General features: G+C 43.4%; 1 protein-coding gene across 1 annotated transcript in view; it reads right to left on the bottom strand.

Annotated features, from left to right (window-relative positions):
• LOC110976121 (uncharacterized) overlaps positions 1-17938 on the bottom strand; it is a 62090-nt gene that overhangs the window by 40127 nt on the left and 4025 nt on the right. Inside the window, exon 3 of the mRNA XM_022229142.2 lies at positions 521-613. Coding sequence (XP_022084834.1) covers positions 521-613 — 93 coding nt within the window. The remainder of the gene's footprint in view (positions 1-520; positions 614-17938) is intronic.

The raw sequence follows: 17938 nt of genomic DNA, 5'->3' as shown, positions 1-17938 counted from the left end.
ACAAAACAAATATATCTCAGTTTGAAAAAAAAAGGTCCAGCAACAGTCCGCTTCGAAGCCGAACAACTTCGAAAGGCACAGAACACAAAATCAACATTTCTTACATTACAGTCGTGGATCAATAGAATGTGTAGATCTTGATAACAGTCCCAAGACGCAGCTTTTCTCCTGTTTTTTCGGTGGGGGAGGGGGGGGGCTAGAGCCACATGTCACACAGCACCACATAGTGGCCAATTTAAGTAAAGTGAGAGGATTCCCTGGGACAAATTTGTTGAGGGAAAATCAACCTGATCACACAGGGATAGCCGAAACCTTGTAAAAATTTCCATTTCCAAACCGGAGGTTACAGTGGAACTACATACAATCTGTAACGACTGCCCGTGTCGCTACACTGGCTTAAACAAGGACCGAATATCGAGTGTCATGGTGTCCTGGACCATGTTCCACCGCAATGGAGTAGCCTGAGATCTGAGACACTGTTTCTAATATATCAAACACTTGTAGCTAACTTTCAACTTACCCCGTTCGCAGGTTGTCCCAGTGAAGCCACGGTCACATTTGCATCGGTTGGGTCCGACACATGTTCCGTGTACGCACTTGTCTTGGCAAACCGCTGCAGGGAAAAAAAAAGAAAACTTTTTACGTTTTTTAACTTAAACGAAAACGGAAAACAGCTAGTGGCTTCTCTCGGCCATCGTACGACCGAACAATATTTCACCTTTTTCTACGAAGATTTCTTTCCGGCCTTTTTTCCACTTCGAACATAAACTTCACCTGTCCTCAGGAAAATTGAGTCTTGCGAAATAATTATTGAGGCCCGTCATTAAAAGAAAAATTTGACAAAATGTAAATAATTATTTAGATATGTAAATAAGAGACTGATAATAAATTTCGAATTTCAGATTAGAAGGTAAAGCGATTAAATTTCAGTGTCATATTATACTTAACAGTTGGGATGCAATAAATGTCAGATTCAGGACGTCGTTCTCATTTGCTTTCATGCGAAGGTTAAAGAAATTGGTTTGGACTGTCCTCAATTTTGATGACAGTCACGCGTGGCATTGATGCTTCACCAACACTAGTTCAACAAGACCCCAGTCTTTCGCTACAAGTGCGTCTAATCACTGTTGTCATGTCCACGAAGGTGCTGCAGAACTGCTTTGTGCAATCATGTTGTTCCCGTCGTTCAGCGGCAAGAAAACAGAAACTTGGGAAAAAACAATCGATTTTTTCCCCGTCTGGATAATTTTGTATGCCTTCGTCAAGGGCATGAACGTGCGGCCTTGTCATACCCTGCCGGCTATTCCACGATTTCGTGCCGTGTCCGACAACCTTGCCATGGGTAGCTCCACGTCGTGCCGAACTTAGAAATGCCACATCCATTTCGTAACGATCTGACATCCTGTTCGCTTTTGTCTTATTGTCTTCTGGTTTCCGTTACTGAAGAAGTATTTTGTATCAGAGTCTTTTGTAAGGTCAGCAATTAAGCGAGTGCTAACGTCGTTTCAATCCAAGTCCAGAACAAAAACTCAAAGTAACTTGGTTTTGCCTTCCAGTGGATATAATCACAGTGTTCTGTTTGTTCAAATTTTCACCGACAGTTGATACAAGAAGGCAGGTATACCAATCTCAGAATATGACTTTGCATTGTGTGGTTGCTTCAGTCATGAGGCCAGGGATGGGATTGCGGGTTGAGAAGACGGACCACGTTCTGTCCGTCAGGATGTGCTATAATTTTTTTTTATACTTAAGGTTTGCGGATACAACATACAGGTAAATTGAGATGAGCGACAAGTGCGCTATGACTGATGTTTATTGGAGTAAAAAGGCTTACTCGTGGCTTGTAAACGTAATGATAACGTAGTTCGCAGATAAGTGACACTACTGACGGTGTACTTGAAAATCACGGGGCATAGGCCTCAAAACGATCGTGCGTGCATTAAGTTAGAACGTCATTTTCGAATAGGGAAAACTAAGGTGCAATATGTTGGTTTTCATTTAATTTGTTCATTTTTTTTTATTTGCACGTCACAAACATAACACCAGAACTGATCAACGTGAGGTTAAAAATCACGGGCCGCTTTGTTGTCAGTAACGCAATGACGTAACGCCTGTAGCTAGTTTCGGTCTACATCCGGCACTCGAAACTGTGTTTACTCAAAATACCGGTTTATCTAATTGGAGACACCGGCAAAAAATACCAGGTGCCCTAAGCAACAAATGTACCGGTACAGGCTTTTTCTTGACGGTTTTCAATTAACTCGTCCATGCAGTGTGCGTACAGCTGCGAGACTAAATCTCCTTTGTTATGTCTGACAAATATAAACGAGTCATTTCCGAAGTCGCTTCATTCAACTTGTCACAGCAACATTAACACAGAAATATCGACGGGGTTTTAATGCCTGGAAAATAATTGTGAGAAAAACTGGGATTTTTTCACAACACCATTACCGACTAACTCCTCTTATTTCTGGTCTAAATTCGCAAGTGTCGTTTAAGCAAGTTGAAGGACGCCTACAATCTAACTCGGCAGGCCTAATTTACACTGGAAAAGTCATATTTAACGTTATGCCATAGTGCATACATAATGAGGGTGCAAAACACTCATAAATGATTTCAGCAACCAGAAATAGAAACCAGAGGCACAAAACTCGCGGACAGGTGGTACGCGCGCGTTATATGCCTCTTCGACCAATAGGGTGTCGCGATTTGCCCGAATGCACGCGCGCGTCAAGCTGAAGAATGTGCGTGTGAGTGCGGTACCGCCATAGTTATAGCGTCCAATCAGATTGAATCAGCGTTCAATTTACACAGATGTGCGCGGAAACGCCCGCCTTCGAAGTCTGCCAACACTCTGGCATTCATGAATCTGCCGATCCGGTTCGTAGGTGTGACGTCACTTCAGTTTAAACCACGCCCACTGCACATACATGTAGTTACATGGAACCATGGTTCTGGAAGTTAATGCGCAACTTGAGTATTCGTCCAATGCATGGAAGCCTGCAATCAGTGGTGTGTGAATGGCGAAGTCATTTACGAACGGGATAGAAATACACAGAATCACATATGCACACACGCCTCCACGGACAAGGTCAGGTACACTTCCTCCAATGCCTTTGCCCGTCTTATTACGTCACGTGATAAACCTCTATAGGTTGCTTGTTCAGCCATAATGGTTGGCCACGTCCTTGGCAATTGTTGATAAATGCACAATATCCTTATTTGTTTTTCTTTGGGGATGCTTGAGTGACATGCATGCGATTCCAAAAACAGTCAGACTAAGAAGCCAAAACATTATGTTCCAGAACATTTTGTAAAGCATATTGATGGAGGTGGGCGTACATGTACTTCGGGGAACTTGAGCCCATCGAGTACACATTTAAATGCAGCAAATGGTTTCGATCAAAATAACTCGTAAATCTATTTGCACAAAATGGTGCGACCTTCGATTTATCGGTTAATCCAATTCCAGTACGACTCCCACGTATGATTTACGAGTACATGGAGTTATGGAAGTCAGTCCAGGAACCTTATAAGACGACGCCAGCGAACGCGCTAGGCTCAGGAAGAGTATGCAAAGGGGAAGAGATCTGAAGCCATTCAGAAGAACACGGCCCATTTACATTCAAGTTCTCCATATTAAAACAAATAGTTTTTCAATCACTTCCGCTAACTGACACTTTTACCAGGCATATAGTCCTTTCGTGTAACCCATTTCTGTGAGTAGTTTCCAAAGGGAAGTAGCGGTCTAGCGTGCCTACGATTTGCGGGTCTTTGTTTTTTGGAACGCCTGAACTGGTTTGTCGATAAAGGTTGAAAATCCGTCTGTGGTTACAGTGGCAGCTGCTACAGCGTGAAACGGAAAAAATAGTCTGTCAGTTTGGTTTCCATTGAGAGGATTTAAGTTGGCGAGTATTTGGTTTTCTAGGACACCCTGAGGTTTAACAGTGTCGAAGACAAAGGTACAGCAGCCACTGCAGACAAATGACGCCATGGTTAAATTTATTTTATTTTTCAATTCCATGAAGGCTTGTACAGAATGACAACAAATTATAAAAAGAAGGAACCTTCAAGCTGTGTTGGTTGATAGGAGCACGGCATTGCACAATTTTATCACAACCAGAAAACAAAGACGCAGAAGATTTATGTTTCAGGGATAACATTTTCTGGCGAGTCCATGACGTGACTGGATATGTCTCTATACCTGACCCCTCAGGCAAAGTACAATGACGTAAGTCAATGCCATTCATCAAGGCAACATGCTGTTGACTCTCTTCGTGGGGGACTCGTTAAGCATCAATCTCTCAGTTGATCCAACTTTAGCTCCAAAAAAACAGCAGTCGATAGCAGTCAATTTCCTCCGGAGATTCGACGGTGACCACAGTCAATGCTGGCCAGCCTGGAACACCACCTGGCGACTTGTGTCTAGCTCTTCCCTGGCTTCGTGTAAACCAAAATGTGCCGCCTGCACATGAGAAAAGTCCCCGAAGTATCGGGTACGGCCCGACGACCCAACAAACCGGGTCGTCTTTCTCGGCTTTCTTCCCAGTTTTCTTTGACGAAGAAATCGAATATTTGACCCCGGCCGCGTCCTGCTGTGCAGATATTGGCGGGTCACCCACGTCACGGCATTAACTGAATAACTACCTGTGCTTGTTTTTTCCAATTTACCCTCCCTCTTGGAGCTCCCCACAATAACTCTTTTTCCCAGACGGTGGAATTCTGCCCTCAGAGCCTTTAAAGCCGCACTTCCCGACCGGAGGAACGTCTGCCACAGTGGTCCCATACAGTAGGCCTACATACAAAGGCCCCTCGAGTGAAGTTTTTAACATGAAATTTCTTTGGAAACTTTACCATTGAATTCCGGGCATGGATGTTTTTTTTCGCGCATCCAGGTAAGTTTTGTTTAGTCGCCCAACAAGTAGCAACATGTCGAACACCGATCGACCAAAAAAAAAAAAATGCTGCTCCGTCAAGGTCACCAAGCAAGAGCGTTCAAGATCAACCGGCGCTTTGAACACACAAAAGCCCATGCGTTATTTAACTAAGTCGGCACATTTTGTGGCGTTCAGCGGGTTAAACTGGGGGAAGGACAGGAAATCGCCGGACAACAGAGCCGTCCTTGGGCGTCTGCGTGCCCGTCCAAAGGGTGTGAAACAGTCAGTACTAATCAAGAAAGGGGAAAAAACAGGATTGGCTTGGCGCAGTCACACAACACCTCCGAAACCATATTTGGAAAGCAAGGTAAAGATATCCCACACGTCGGCATCCTGTTGTCTGTTTGATGGTCTCCATCTCAGCCTTGTATCAGTTAAATTTTTATTGGAATTTACGAGTGCAGGTGTTTTCAAACGGTAGGACAAGAGTCGTTTTTTTTAAACTCCATGGGAGGTTTTCACTACCCTGAATTTTTAAAAGATTTTTTTTGATTTTGTATTCAGTGTTCAATTCTTCAGAAGCGCACGCTCCACCACACCTGTTCAAGATGAACATGTACATGTACATAGGCTACCTCTATGACACTGCCACTGTCGTGGCTGACGCTGAACAATTGGCATAAAAAAGAGAGCGCTCGGGAGTGTTGGGGGGACACACGAGTGGTGCCTGGCTGTCCAATGACTGATCTTGCAAGAGGAAGTGTGGATCGGATATCGGCCTTCATTCTCAGTCAATTTTTCACTGTCACCAAAAAACTTCACATGAGAGTTTTACTATATTCGACATTGAGGGTTTCTCAGCGCAAAATACCAGAATTTTGTTTACGTTATCGTTTACGCGCATGAGTTGCATTTAACATTCTGATAAGTGCTTCAAGGTACTAAACAGTTTGCAAGCAAGAATAAGAATTCCTGACCGCCCAAATGACGTGAATCCGCAACAGCTGATCGGGAAAATGGGCCGAGAAAATAGTAATGCTGCCTTTAAAGTGAAAATAGTTTTTGAAGGATGTACCAATTTGGATAGAGAAAATTCAAGGCGGGTTTTATTGGCAATTAGGATGAACTCGACCCGGTAGGGGTGGATTGTTATGACGGGTTAGCAGGGCTCCGGAGGAGGGAAAGGGCCAATTTTCATCACTCGACGCAGGAAAAACCGGGAAGAAATCATTGAAACAAGATGTTGAAAACACGTAAAGCCAGATCGGGAGGTATACAAGTATACAAAAATGGGAAATGGAATAGATAAAATTCGATGTGTTTGAAACATATTGATATAACAAAGGATCCACGTGGGAAACTGTATTTGGGGACTTCTTAAAGAATTTAACGAGAGAGGTCGGTTTCACATGGCTGGATTCTCACGATCATTTAGTTGGACAGAATTTGCAGCGGAATATGCATTTCTCATTTTCGTGTTTGAAATAAACAGACGATTTGACACGCGTCTAGCTATAGGTCATGCAAGGTCAAAAGGGAACATGTCATGGTGTTACCATGGGCGCCGATAAAATGAAACGTAAATGGAAAGGAACCCGGTACAAGGTTAGACTTGAAATCAAGTTAAGGTTGTCTGGGGCATTTCTTTATCCACCGTGCACAACACAAACGAGTAGAGTCGGGTACAGTTTGAAGTTCAAGAACAAATAAACGAATAATGCTGACTTCTCTACGGCGGTCTATCTTGTGGGCGCACATCAGAGTTTCAATTACTGCATACTGTGGTCCAATTTGGTCTTGCAATAGGCAGATTCCCCACGGGAAGTACGCAAAACACGCATCCAAACATGCAAATTCCATCAAAGCGCTGAGCCAATCCATCATACGTGATGTATGGACGAAGCCCCCGCGACATTCACGAATTCCTGAAATGCAAATGTCTAAACATGTGTGGCTGAAGCATGTTCACAAAGTCGGTCCAAAAATGCGTTCAAACCTCAAAGCATCTTTATACAGTGGAGGATGGCGCATAGGTTTATCGAAGACACCGTCAGATGCAATGTATCGTGCACTACACACTGAGTCATCTCAACTTCCATTTTAGCAAAATATTCGGGGTCGCCTCATAATTATTCTATTCTCAATTAATGATTCGCGAATCAAACGAACATAACATTCGTCACTTCTGTAAACAGACCGAGATAGAAGATCTCATTCATTTGCACTTGACTTTACTTTCGTTCAATTGACTGTATTCATGTGTCGGCCATCTTGAATTGAAAGTGAGGTTAACTTGACTGTATTCATGTGTCGGCCATCTTGAATTGAAAGTGAGGTTAACTTGACTGTATTCATGTGTCGGCCATCTTGAATTGAAAGTGAGGTTAACTTGACTGTATTCATGTGTCGGCCATCTTGAATTGAAAGTGAGGTTAACTTGACTGTATTCATGTGTCAGCCATCTTAAATTGAAAGTGAGGTTAACTTGACTGTATTCGTGTTGTCGGCCATCTTGAATTGAAAGTGGGGTTAACCTTCGTTTTAGGAACCAGAAAGTAAAACAACAGCACCAAAATAAAAATTCATTACAAATTAATGCCAGTTTACAGTTAGAACAATTTAAAATTTGTGACAAATTATATCTATACATGTGTTTAAGCCACATGAAAAACTGAAAGTGAGGCTTAGCACCACCCAATTTGACAGATTACGCTGAATATGAAAGATTCAGGGAGCAAGACCTAAAATGGCTTCCTCATAAATAACGTTTTTTCATGAGCCTTTTTGTGACGCACCCTCACGTTGCCGATGCCTCGGTTAATAAGCAAACACTTTCACATCAGAGCTTATGATTCAACATTAGAAGTCCCCGGTTTGATTAGCAGGAAGAAAATCCGTTTAATAAGGTGGGTAGCGTTCGGGTTGTTCCCCAGTCTACCAAGGAGATGCAGCTCGGCGAAGGCACTCGATTTCTATATTGGGATCAGTGATACACAACCGGCCGGAAGGCTTTAATTCAGCCCAGTGCGTGTTAAATGGCAGTGTGAGGGTTTGATCATATCACAATCAGATATGGCGACTAATCCTGATTCCTGTTGGACGTATTTGCATGAGAGTGAGTCCACACTGAAAGCACCATACGTCTGACATTGGAAAATTATTGACATATCACAGCAAATAAGATACATCATATTAATTAATTATTAATCATATTATTAATTATCTTTATATTACTAGAAAAGGTTTACAAAAACGCTCCGCTACCAAAAGCATAGATTCGACTGTCAATCAACAGTAAATATATGCAGAATAAAATAGGCTGTGCGCTAACGGAAACAAAATAAACAAATCAGAGATATTTAAAAAAAAAAACTCATACGGTGGTGTTAATTACTCCCGGTGTCTGGAAGCACACTTTGTTTGTAACGAATCCTCTAGCTGACCAAGACATTGCTGAAAACAATTTTTCGACTGGCTGTGTACATAAGGTTGAGTTTCGTGCGCGGTTGCATTTTGTTAAGTATTGGCTATGATTCTTCCTCCGGTTTCCGATTTGTGATCTCCCCAGTGCCTGTCAGTGAAATCAATTCGGTGCATCGAGAAGATTCAAAACATTGATCGCATCAACACTAAGTTTTTATACTTCTTTGTCCTTTGACATTCCAAACAGTTTCAAACTTGAAATGATCTTTCAAGCTTTTAAAAAGAATTACACGTGAAACACATCACATGACTGTTTGTACATTGTAGGCTACCGACTTGAAACCTTCTGGTAAGATTCTCAGTTTATTCTGAACGAAGGAAAATATATCATTTTGAACATCCTCAAGACCACGTACACAAGGTACTTCAAAAATATTCAATATTCCCACCAACCGGTCCACGGAAGGTTCCTTAGCATCTATGCGCTTAATACGATGACCTCATCCTGTGTTGTATATTACGCAAGCTGATCTTTGCGATCTTACTGCCCGGTTTCGTTTGCCTATCGCCCTTCGTACATGTAGGTAATCCCGACTCATGGTCAAGTTGTCATTTTTTTTAACTGCTGGTTTAGTTGCTTTCCATCATCCGATTGGGTTGCACTCGACAAGACTGTCGCGAACGCAGGGTGCACTTAAAGTGCATGGATGCCTCTTACATGTAGGGGCCTACATTCGATGAGTGGTTTGCTGGGTCTGAAGAGGTCATACCGTCTAAAGTGCTAATCTACCTTTCTATTCCCACAATGCTTCTCGTGTGGAGGCTAGGACTGAGGCTATCAGACGGTCCTTTTCACTCCTTTGAAATTTCTCACAAGGAAATAAGCTTTGAAACCCAGATCAAATATGCTTCAAACGGCTTATGCAAAGGGCTTAAGAAAGGGAGTAGTACATACGCCACCATCTTTCGAACATTCTATGGTGCTTCCTTTTCTACTATTCCATAAGATTGCATCAACACGCTCTTTGAAACGCCTGGCCTGGATTTGGTTCTACGGAGAACCAGCACAACTCAAAATAAGATTTAGTGCTTCGGCATATCACGCGGGCGCCCCCAACATAAATTGGTCCCCGGATCGGCTAGACTTGACTTGCAGGAACCCAAGCAGATCTAAGACGCACGTTTGAAGCTCCAAGAAAAGCTGAAATTGCAACAACATCCACGATTCCACTATCAAACGACGAACCAGTTCCACCATGCACTAAAAACGCATCAAAGTAAAAACACCGATAGTAACAAAGGGTTTAACGGGACACATTTTGCAATATCCGGTCATAAGCAAGTCTGGGACTCAGACATTTCGTCATACATCAAAACTTCACAATCAACAAAAAGTCGGCAAAAGGTTTCTCCTTACACGAATCAGCTGCGCTATACGGACATCTGGAACGCATAATATGCACAGGGCAAGGGGTTTTTTCATACAGTATCAAAAACACGCTGTGAGGTGCCGAGATTAAAGGGTTTTGAAAGTTCTGAAGTTCATGGGCCGCACGTGCTCAGGCGATTGGAAACTGATAGCGAATGTGTGTGTGTTCCTGTGGCGCTGAAATTCTGCAGATCATTTCCAATGACAAGTATCCCAGACGGAGGATTGATTGCCTTTGACAGGGATAAGGATAATTACTTTTATTTTTGCCATGTTTCGTGGGAAAAACTCAGTGACAAGGCACACAGGAAGGTTACAAAGTGCGTGCATTGGTGGCCTTGTTGCAACCGATCCAAAAAAAAATTGACGGTTGTTCCAGTGGAATTGGCAAGGCTTCTTGTGTGCATACAATACCCGGACTCAGTATGATCAATCGTGTTATCACTGATTAAGAGCATATTTCTTAAAGCCAAATGTTTATATTTCCCTGGCTGTATACCACTGTATATGATTACAAATTTAGAAAAGGCTGAAATTGACAGGGCATTCGTGACAGCCTCAGAAAAATCACAATTCAAAAGAGAGGCAAAGATGCCATTAAATTTTATGTTCAGATGTAATACGATTCAACACGAGTTTGACTGGGACCTTTTGCCAGTAATTCAAATTTACCGTGGTTGCGCTCATGCGGTGAAGGAAGCACGCCAAGAGGCAGTCATTCGGTCAATGAAAACTGCCATAGCCGACAACATACAAAAATAAGTTGATTCGTCCCGCAGACAGATCAACTGGTGAATGGAAACTACATCGACAAGAACCTCTCCGAAGAAGTGAATTCAGTTTGGCCCTGAGCGAAGACGAAAAAGCGCATCAGGTCTGCCCAAGCCGGGGCCGCCTCCAGGAGAAAAGAGACGTGCGGCTCAGCCAAAGAGCGATCAAGCGCAGCACTGCCCGAGCGGGTCTATGAACAACCTTCTTCGTCGTTGTCACCAGTCAAGTCGATTCATGCCGGGCTTTGGCGGTCTGAACAGTGGACCTTCACCATCTGACATTCTGTTCCGAATGTGGCTTCACTTCAGGCATTGACGAACAGACGATTCGGGAAGGTGCAAGGAAGCTCTCGCAAAGATAACGGCACACAAAGGAAGCAAGGAAATGCAAGTACTGTTCTCAGTAAAACAAAAACACACAAACAAACAAAGGTAGTACCTGTACACATCGGACGTAAATTTTTAATACACAAATTCTGTATGAGTTTTCTGGCATAGATGGTTGAATCATGGATGAGACATTCCTTGACAGAGAGCGTTAGGTTTATACATCTCAACTCTGAGGGCAGTGAATTGGTGTGTGGTCCGATGCAATCACATCGTAGAACTACCATCCCAGTAAGATCACCAGGTACTTTATCGGGACTACGAAGACAAAATGGCCGGGTAAGTTTCAGACTTTCATGTCCAGAACTATTTTGAGTATGAACAAGGTCCTTCGGAACCGTTCGAGTGAGAGATATCCAAGTCGGCTATGGAATTCTGGGTCTTCACGGAGGCAAACCCTGTTGTCTTCCAGCTGATTTTTACCGAATACAAGTTGCCATTCCCTACTATCCCTCCTCCACCTGCTACTAACAAGCATAAATCGGCAATTAATGAGACAGAAATTGTGGAAGGTGCCATCATAGAGCTGTCGAGTCAACACATAATTGATAAATTTTCCATCTCTTCCGTTGTTATTCCTCTTTCAGGTCCATCCAGCAGTACCGGTCAAAAGAGGCTGGTCCTTGACCTGGGGTTCTGCCTCCAAACTTCTCTGGAAATACAAAATCCGGTTCGAGATTGGAAAGTTGTATTCATTTACTGAATAGTTTCGGAAAGGAGGCAGGGTGTACCACCATACAAACATACTTCCAGAAAATTTTCCAGGGAAACTGATGGCTGACTTCGATATTTTTCCTATGCGGGTTCTTCTATCCATGACAGCGAATAACAAGATGCCTCAGACCTTTAGTAAAGTATTGGAGAAGCAAGGGCGTCTTTATTGTGTTATATTTAGGTGACGGCTGGATTTGTGCTTGACCAAATCTGAGTGTTCCAGTGTCTCACAAGCTGCCAAAAGTGACCTTTCGGCAGCTTGGGTTTATCCGAAAAAGAGGGAAATCAGCAAGGGAATCGACTTCCTGAATTGATTGGTTGGGACTGTCATGAGATGCCGAGAGGTTCGATTTCAGTTAGAGAACGCCAAACTTTGCAGACATGCTGAACACTATAGCTGACATTCAAAATGCTTTACCCTCTTTGACAGCTGGGATTATTAGTTTCTCTAGCATGCTAACTGATTTCCCTTGGTCCGGATCTGCGCCCAGCTGAAATCGAGATTTCTGTATCACAAGACATGGTGATGCAGATCCAATGGGAAAAGACTTTGTAGCTTTTCCTGAGACAGTGGAGAAGTTAAGGAATATTGTTTTGGAAGCGTGAATCGTTGAACTTCAATAATCTATTCTTGATAACTCTTTACCAAAGGTCATTAGGTTTTCTGACGCACGCCACCCGGGTTGTGGTGTGATGAACTGAGCAGAGAAACACTCATTTCGGTGAATGGGGTGTTTCACACATATTTTTTAGATTTATGGATAACATCTGAGGGTCACATACGGTGCAAAGCTTTGCTGACGACTTCAACTGCAAAATTTCGACATCTAACGAAAAGAATTGGTACCCTGGTACCAACCATGTTGATGGCTTCTTTACAGATTGGTCAAGGGAAATAAATACTGGTACATGACGGAGTGAAAAGCCAGCCCCAACGGTAATTCAGTTATCCCAGCCTGATCTTCTGCGTCTTTTTGGCCACTTCGACTCTCATACAATAACCCTGGAGCCAAATCAGTTTCTGGCGTCATGCGGCCGAACGAACTCTACAGAGACATCTTCATCAATGATAAGCGCAACCAACTTCGCTGTTTGGTTCAAGCAAGATGACTTGTGATGTACCTTTGTGCAAGGCCCAATGGAGCTTTATGGAGACTGAGAGGTTTATTTGGAGCGTGGTGAGTCATTTCGCACAATGTGTTTAGTAGAGAAAGAAGATGTGAATCCATTGGGTGTTCTGCGCGGACAAAGAGATGAGTTAACAATGGATGTATTTAGTTCTCAGGCAAATACGTAAGCATTGGGCAGTCGCCCCTACAAGACTCTCAAACGGGAAACAGATAAGACTCCAGTTAGCGGTGGTGTTGCAATTACCAAGTATTCATTTTCTCATGGGAGAAATCGTATTGTACGGTCGTCGTTAGTTCTTATTGTCCACAGGGGCGAATCTTTACAACCACGCAGAATTACAGCGGGTTATGAGTGCATCCGGAGCACCAAATACTGTTTCCAATACAAAAAGGCTTTCGCTGCATGGTTTGCATGGGGTTATTGCAGTACCTTTGATCCCCAATGTTCTCATCATGATCTGGTACACGTCGTTCACTTGCACAGTAACGTCTCACCGTTCTCCACGATAGAAACTGCTTTTTATGCATTCAAATGGCACATTAACCGGTCGCCTCAGATGCTCTCTAATCCTGTGATGAAAGATGTTTGATGGATCCAAGAGGCTTCAGTCTCGTCCTGCAGTCTGGAAAAGAAAGATGTTTAATGGATCCAAGAGGCTTCAGTCTCGTCCTGCAGTCTGGAAAAAGCCTATTACGGAAATGTTGCAGAAGATTGTTCTTCGATTTGGGCACAGTGATAACATAAGAATGTGTGCTATGTTTCGTTTGATGGGTTCATCAGCAAAGATGAACTACACTGAACATGTACTTAATTTAAGACTAACAATATTCAACTTGTAGACGTGTTCTCAAATCTGCTCTTAAGGCTATTGGGCGGAAGATACCAAGTCCAGGCTACACAGCCTATGGGCCGGCGGGCCGACGGCAACAGCAGTCATCGGCATCCCAGATCGTCTAGTCAAAAAGCAAGCTCAGTCACTGAAAAACAGATTGCTCAAAAGACAGCCATGTTAGGGTGACCGGACAGAGTCGACCTCGTTGGATTAGATGTATTTCTCTTCAAAGGCAAACGCCCCTGACGCTTAACTTGAAGTTTCATGTCTGTGAATTAGGACAATTGGATGTTATGATAGAAGTTATATTACATAGTAAAGGCAGATCTTACGATAATAATTAGAGAGAATGCAGAATACACTTGGTGCAATGCCCTGTTCTTTACTGCTGGATTTGGGGCACATATTTCGTGTAGGCTCCCGGTGGAGGAACTGTGATCCAGGCAATATTCATTTATTACGCTTTTTGCCGCAGGAATGCCGATAGGTGCAATTAAAAATAATGTAATTCCCTTTTGAGCTCAAAAATTAGGAGATAATACAGTGTACTCCAAAGCACCAAACCATGACATAAGGTATAAGGCCTACACCTTAAGCCATCACGTCTTTGCCATCTGAACTTTTCAGAATCCTCTGAAACTCCGGGAGTCCCCAAGAAACGCTATAAAAACGAAGCGGTGGGTGTATTGTAAAAAATAACCCAAACCCGGTCACCGTCAACCGCAGACAGCTACACAAACAAGTCCACCGCAGAAAATATGTGCACCAAAAATAATAACTTCACACAACAGGCCACTTCGTTATTCCTATATAGGTAGGGCTTCAACTTGAGCATAGCGATAACAAAGTGCCAAAGTACAGTTTCATTACGTGGGCATGGAGACTGGTGTCAGACATCAACGATATGCCCCACTCTACCGACCTGAATGTCTCCGCGTCTGGCTAGTTTTTCTTACATCCTCTACACAGATAATGGAAATAAAGGAACCAGTAGCTCTTTAAAGACGAACACTGTAATCTCCCTGGTCATTCACTCGTTGATTGGAAACCAGTAGGAACCAGTAGCTCTTTAAAGACGAATACTGTAATCTCCCTGGTCATTCACTCGTTGATTGGAAAGTTGCTGTACTCGAACAAAAAGGTTGCAAGACCAGGATGGAGAGATAAGCCGAGGAACATAAGATCGTCCAGAGACTGGGCTGCATTGAGGCTGGACTCAATAGGAAGAGTGGCTTCCTTGTCACACTATATTCAGCTTTGAGTCATACAAATCTTTTGACATGCTTGACTGCACCCACACTAGACGATGATGATGTTTTATCTCCATCGCATTTGATGAAGTAGTAGATACTACGAAAGCTTATGCAGTTGTTCTTTCAGATAGTCCCAAAAGTGAGACCTTTTAATACTTCAATTATCTGGGGCTTCAGACTAAAAGAACCATCCATAGGATAAGTCTCTACACAGGGAAGGGTTATATGTCGGTCGCGGACTCGTGATGAAATTATTAATTTGGCGTATCAAATATAACCATCGGGTAGGAAAAGATAGGAGCTGAAAAAGACCGAGTTCTCGTGGTCATCGCCCCTTCTACGTGGAATCGCCACCATTTTATCTTAACCTTCTGCTTTGTATGGGTGTTGGAGAGTTTTATGTATCTATAAATCATCTCAGCAGTCTAAAACTCAAGGCAACAACCAGATTGAAACGGTAAATAGAGAGGCCTGCGCGCTTAGTAAAGTGCTTCAATTGATTGTATTTCTGGATTTTTCTAACTTGAGATTAGGTGGGGGCCAACAGACGACCCTCCCCCCCTGAGCAATGGGCGCGACAAGAGATCAGCACCTGCTTACGTGGCACGTGGTTTAAAGTGCACTGTAACCAACTACCAGTCGACAGAAAGATTGCTCACACGACCAAGAACAGGTGATGGCCAAAAATGCGCCTGGGACTGTCACCGCCAGAACAGCTGGGCGCGCGTGGTGACCGATGATACTGCGCGAATGTGACCCTTCCTCTATGACGTGACAAAATATCACTTTGAGGCTTTCGATGTTGCAGCTGAGTGTAGTTTCGAATATGCGGTCAAATTTCACTGAGTAATCCGTCGGGAAAAAATGAAGACTTTGCCAAAAAAAAGATCATGTCAAACGAGGTCGTGACTAGACGGGACAAAGGAACATTTGCGACGAAACGAAAAGATCCATTGACAATATGGAAAAGTACCGGTAGGTACGTACAATCGCCGGGCTATGATTTTTAGAACCCATCAAAATCCGAGTACTCTCAAAACTGTAATTTTAATGCATGCACACACACGACCAAAAAATAAGTCTCCAAATGGGCAAAAAGGCGTTCAATACAACCATGGACAAACGCGATAATTCATCCTCAAAACGTTGCCAAAACCGATTACTGGTGTTTCTCATCGACGCGAGGCCACAACCAGATGTCGCGAATTGCCTGGGAACAAAATAATACCAGTTGGCCAGCCCGTGCCCTCCAGACGACGGGTAAAACACTTGGCTACGGCGGAGGCCCACTCGATTGGGTTTGGTACGGCTGCAAGTTTTTGTCTACAGTGGCAGCAATATTCGCACACGAGTCGCGACGGTCATGGTTGACGGTCCGCCTTAACCCATGCCCCACCTGATGCAAGGCTGCATACATACCATCTCCCTCTTCCTTTCCCCAAAGGAAGCAATTTACCCCAGCTTTTTTGGATGGGAATTCATTTACACACGGGTAGTGGTTACTTTCGTTTCCCGCATGAAGTTAAAAGCCTACGCATGTCACTTTTTTTTAGGCGTGCCCGGCAGACGAGACTGTCAACCCAAGCAAGCCAAGTTTCTATACCACTCACTAAATCATTTTGTAGTCTCATTCCCAGACACCTTGCCAAGCACAGTTACCGCACGATGTCACTAGCGTGACCTAGCACGAGCTGCAAGTTTTCACAACCAGTTGGCTGAGGACGAAATCATCGGTACCAATTCTCTGGAACCGCATTAGTTGACCTGTTCATAGCTGCTACAAAGGTGATAGTGTAAATGAACAGGGTGTCAGTGATCCCATTTTTAACCTTAAGAATGATTTTGAAAGCTGTTGCTGACCTTTATCGGTGTCCATAGCCTGACATCTCAGATTATAACAGAAACTTTCACTGGAATGGACGTGGTCAAACACAAAACAGCCGTCGTTGGGTAAAGTTGCCCGTTAAAACACAAGATCAAGTTTATTTTAGAAAGTGTCGCACGTGGGGCAAAGAATACGAAGTTTGGCCCGAGGGGGTTGTCCCTTTGGATGATTTGTCAGCTGAACCCGCAGTTCAAATAGGCTCTATAGCATGCAGGGCAAACTTGGCCGGGAAAAGTCAAATCCTAAGGTGAACATGCTCGAGGCAGCGAGTTACAAAGCCCCGAATCTCTTCTTTAAAAAGTCTATCAACGGTGACGCTTCAAGTGTTAGCAGATTGTACTTCAAAACCAGCAACTACCTGCAGGCAACGCTTCCAAATCTATTTTTTCAGGATGGTTTATTTCTTTCAAGGCATGAGATGAACTTGGACTAATAATTATTATCCGTTCAACACTGCTCACGCGACGCGTGTCTATTCCATAGACCTCGATAATCCTCTCCACGCCAAAAATATTAATGAATCACTAGTAGAAAAGGGCAAATTGGGATGAAACAGATTCCTGGCTCTCCTCTGCAGAGGTTCGCGTGAAGTAGCAAACATGATAACTGATTTAAAACTGGCATTTCCTCCTTCTGTCGTGATCTTTGTCCAAGTTATCACGCACACTAGTAAAAGAAGTGGCTGACTTCCTCCAACAGGGCAATAAGCCCGTTTCACTTCCTCCAGGAAGCCTCAACTTTCTCTTGGGCCCTTTTTTTCTCTAGAAGCTTTACATAACAGCCACCCACGTCTACAAAGTGGCTGACGTGGGAGAGCGTTTCTGCATGCAAGTGACAAACAGACTACGATAGTACTAAGTTGATCCTGGATGAGCAAAGAACTTTGGGGTTCCGTGCAAAGATTGTATTTGGAGATTTCGAGGATTGAGATAGGCCCTACGGTCTGGTATTACCGAATTCTATGAGGTGCTCAATTGCTTTCACCATATTAAAAGTTAAAAGTATTTGGAAAAGGAAGTCACGTTCGAGTACTTTAGTGAAGAATCGCTTTTTACAAACATTTAGGGGAAAAGGCTAAGGAGATACGAACGTAACGAATTGCAATCGGTCATTCTGGTGCAAAGCAGGTGTCAAAGTGGCAAAGTTTAAACATTATAAAGTTGGTTAAAAGGGGGTAAGACATTACACGTGTATTCTCGGCCTGCTGACATAGACTTTAGAAGCGTCTAATGTAATG

This window comes from Acanthaster planci, linkage group LG02, assembly GCF_054643075.1.
Source record: "Acanthaster planci isolate LZ-2023a linkage group LG02, COTS_SCS, whole genome shotgun sequence".
NCBI lineage: Eukaryota > Metazoa > Echinodermata > Asteroidea > Valvatida > Acanthasteridae > Acanthaster > Acanthaster planci.
Note: the sequence above shows the minus strand (reverse complement) of the source record. Positions and strands in the feature narration are given on the sequence as shown.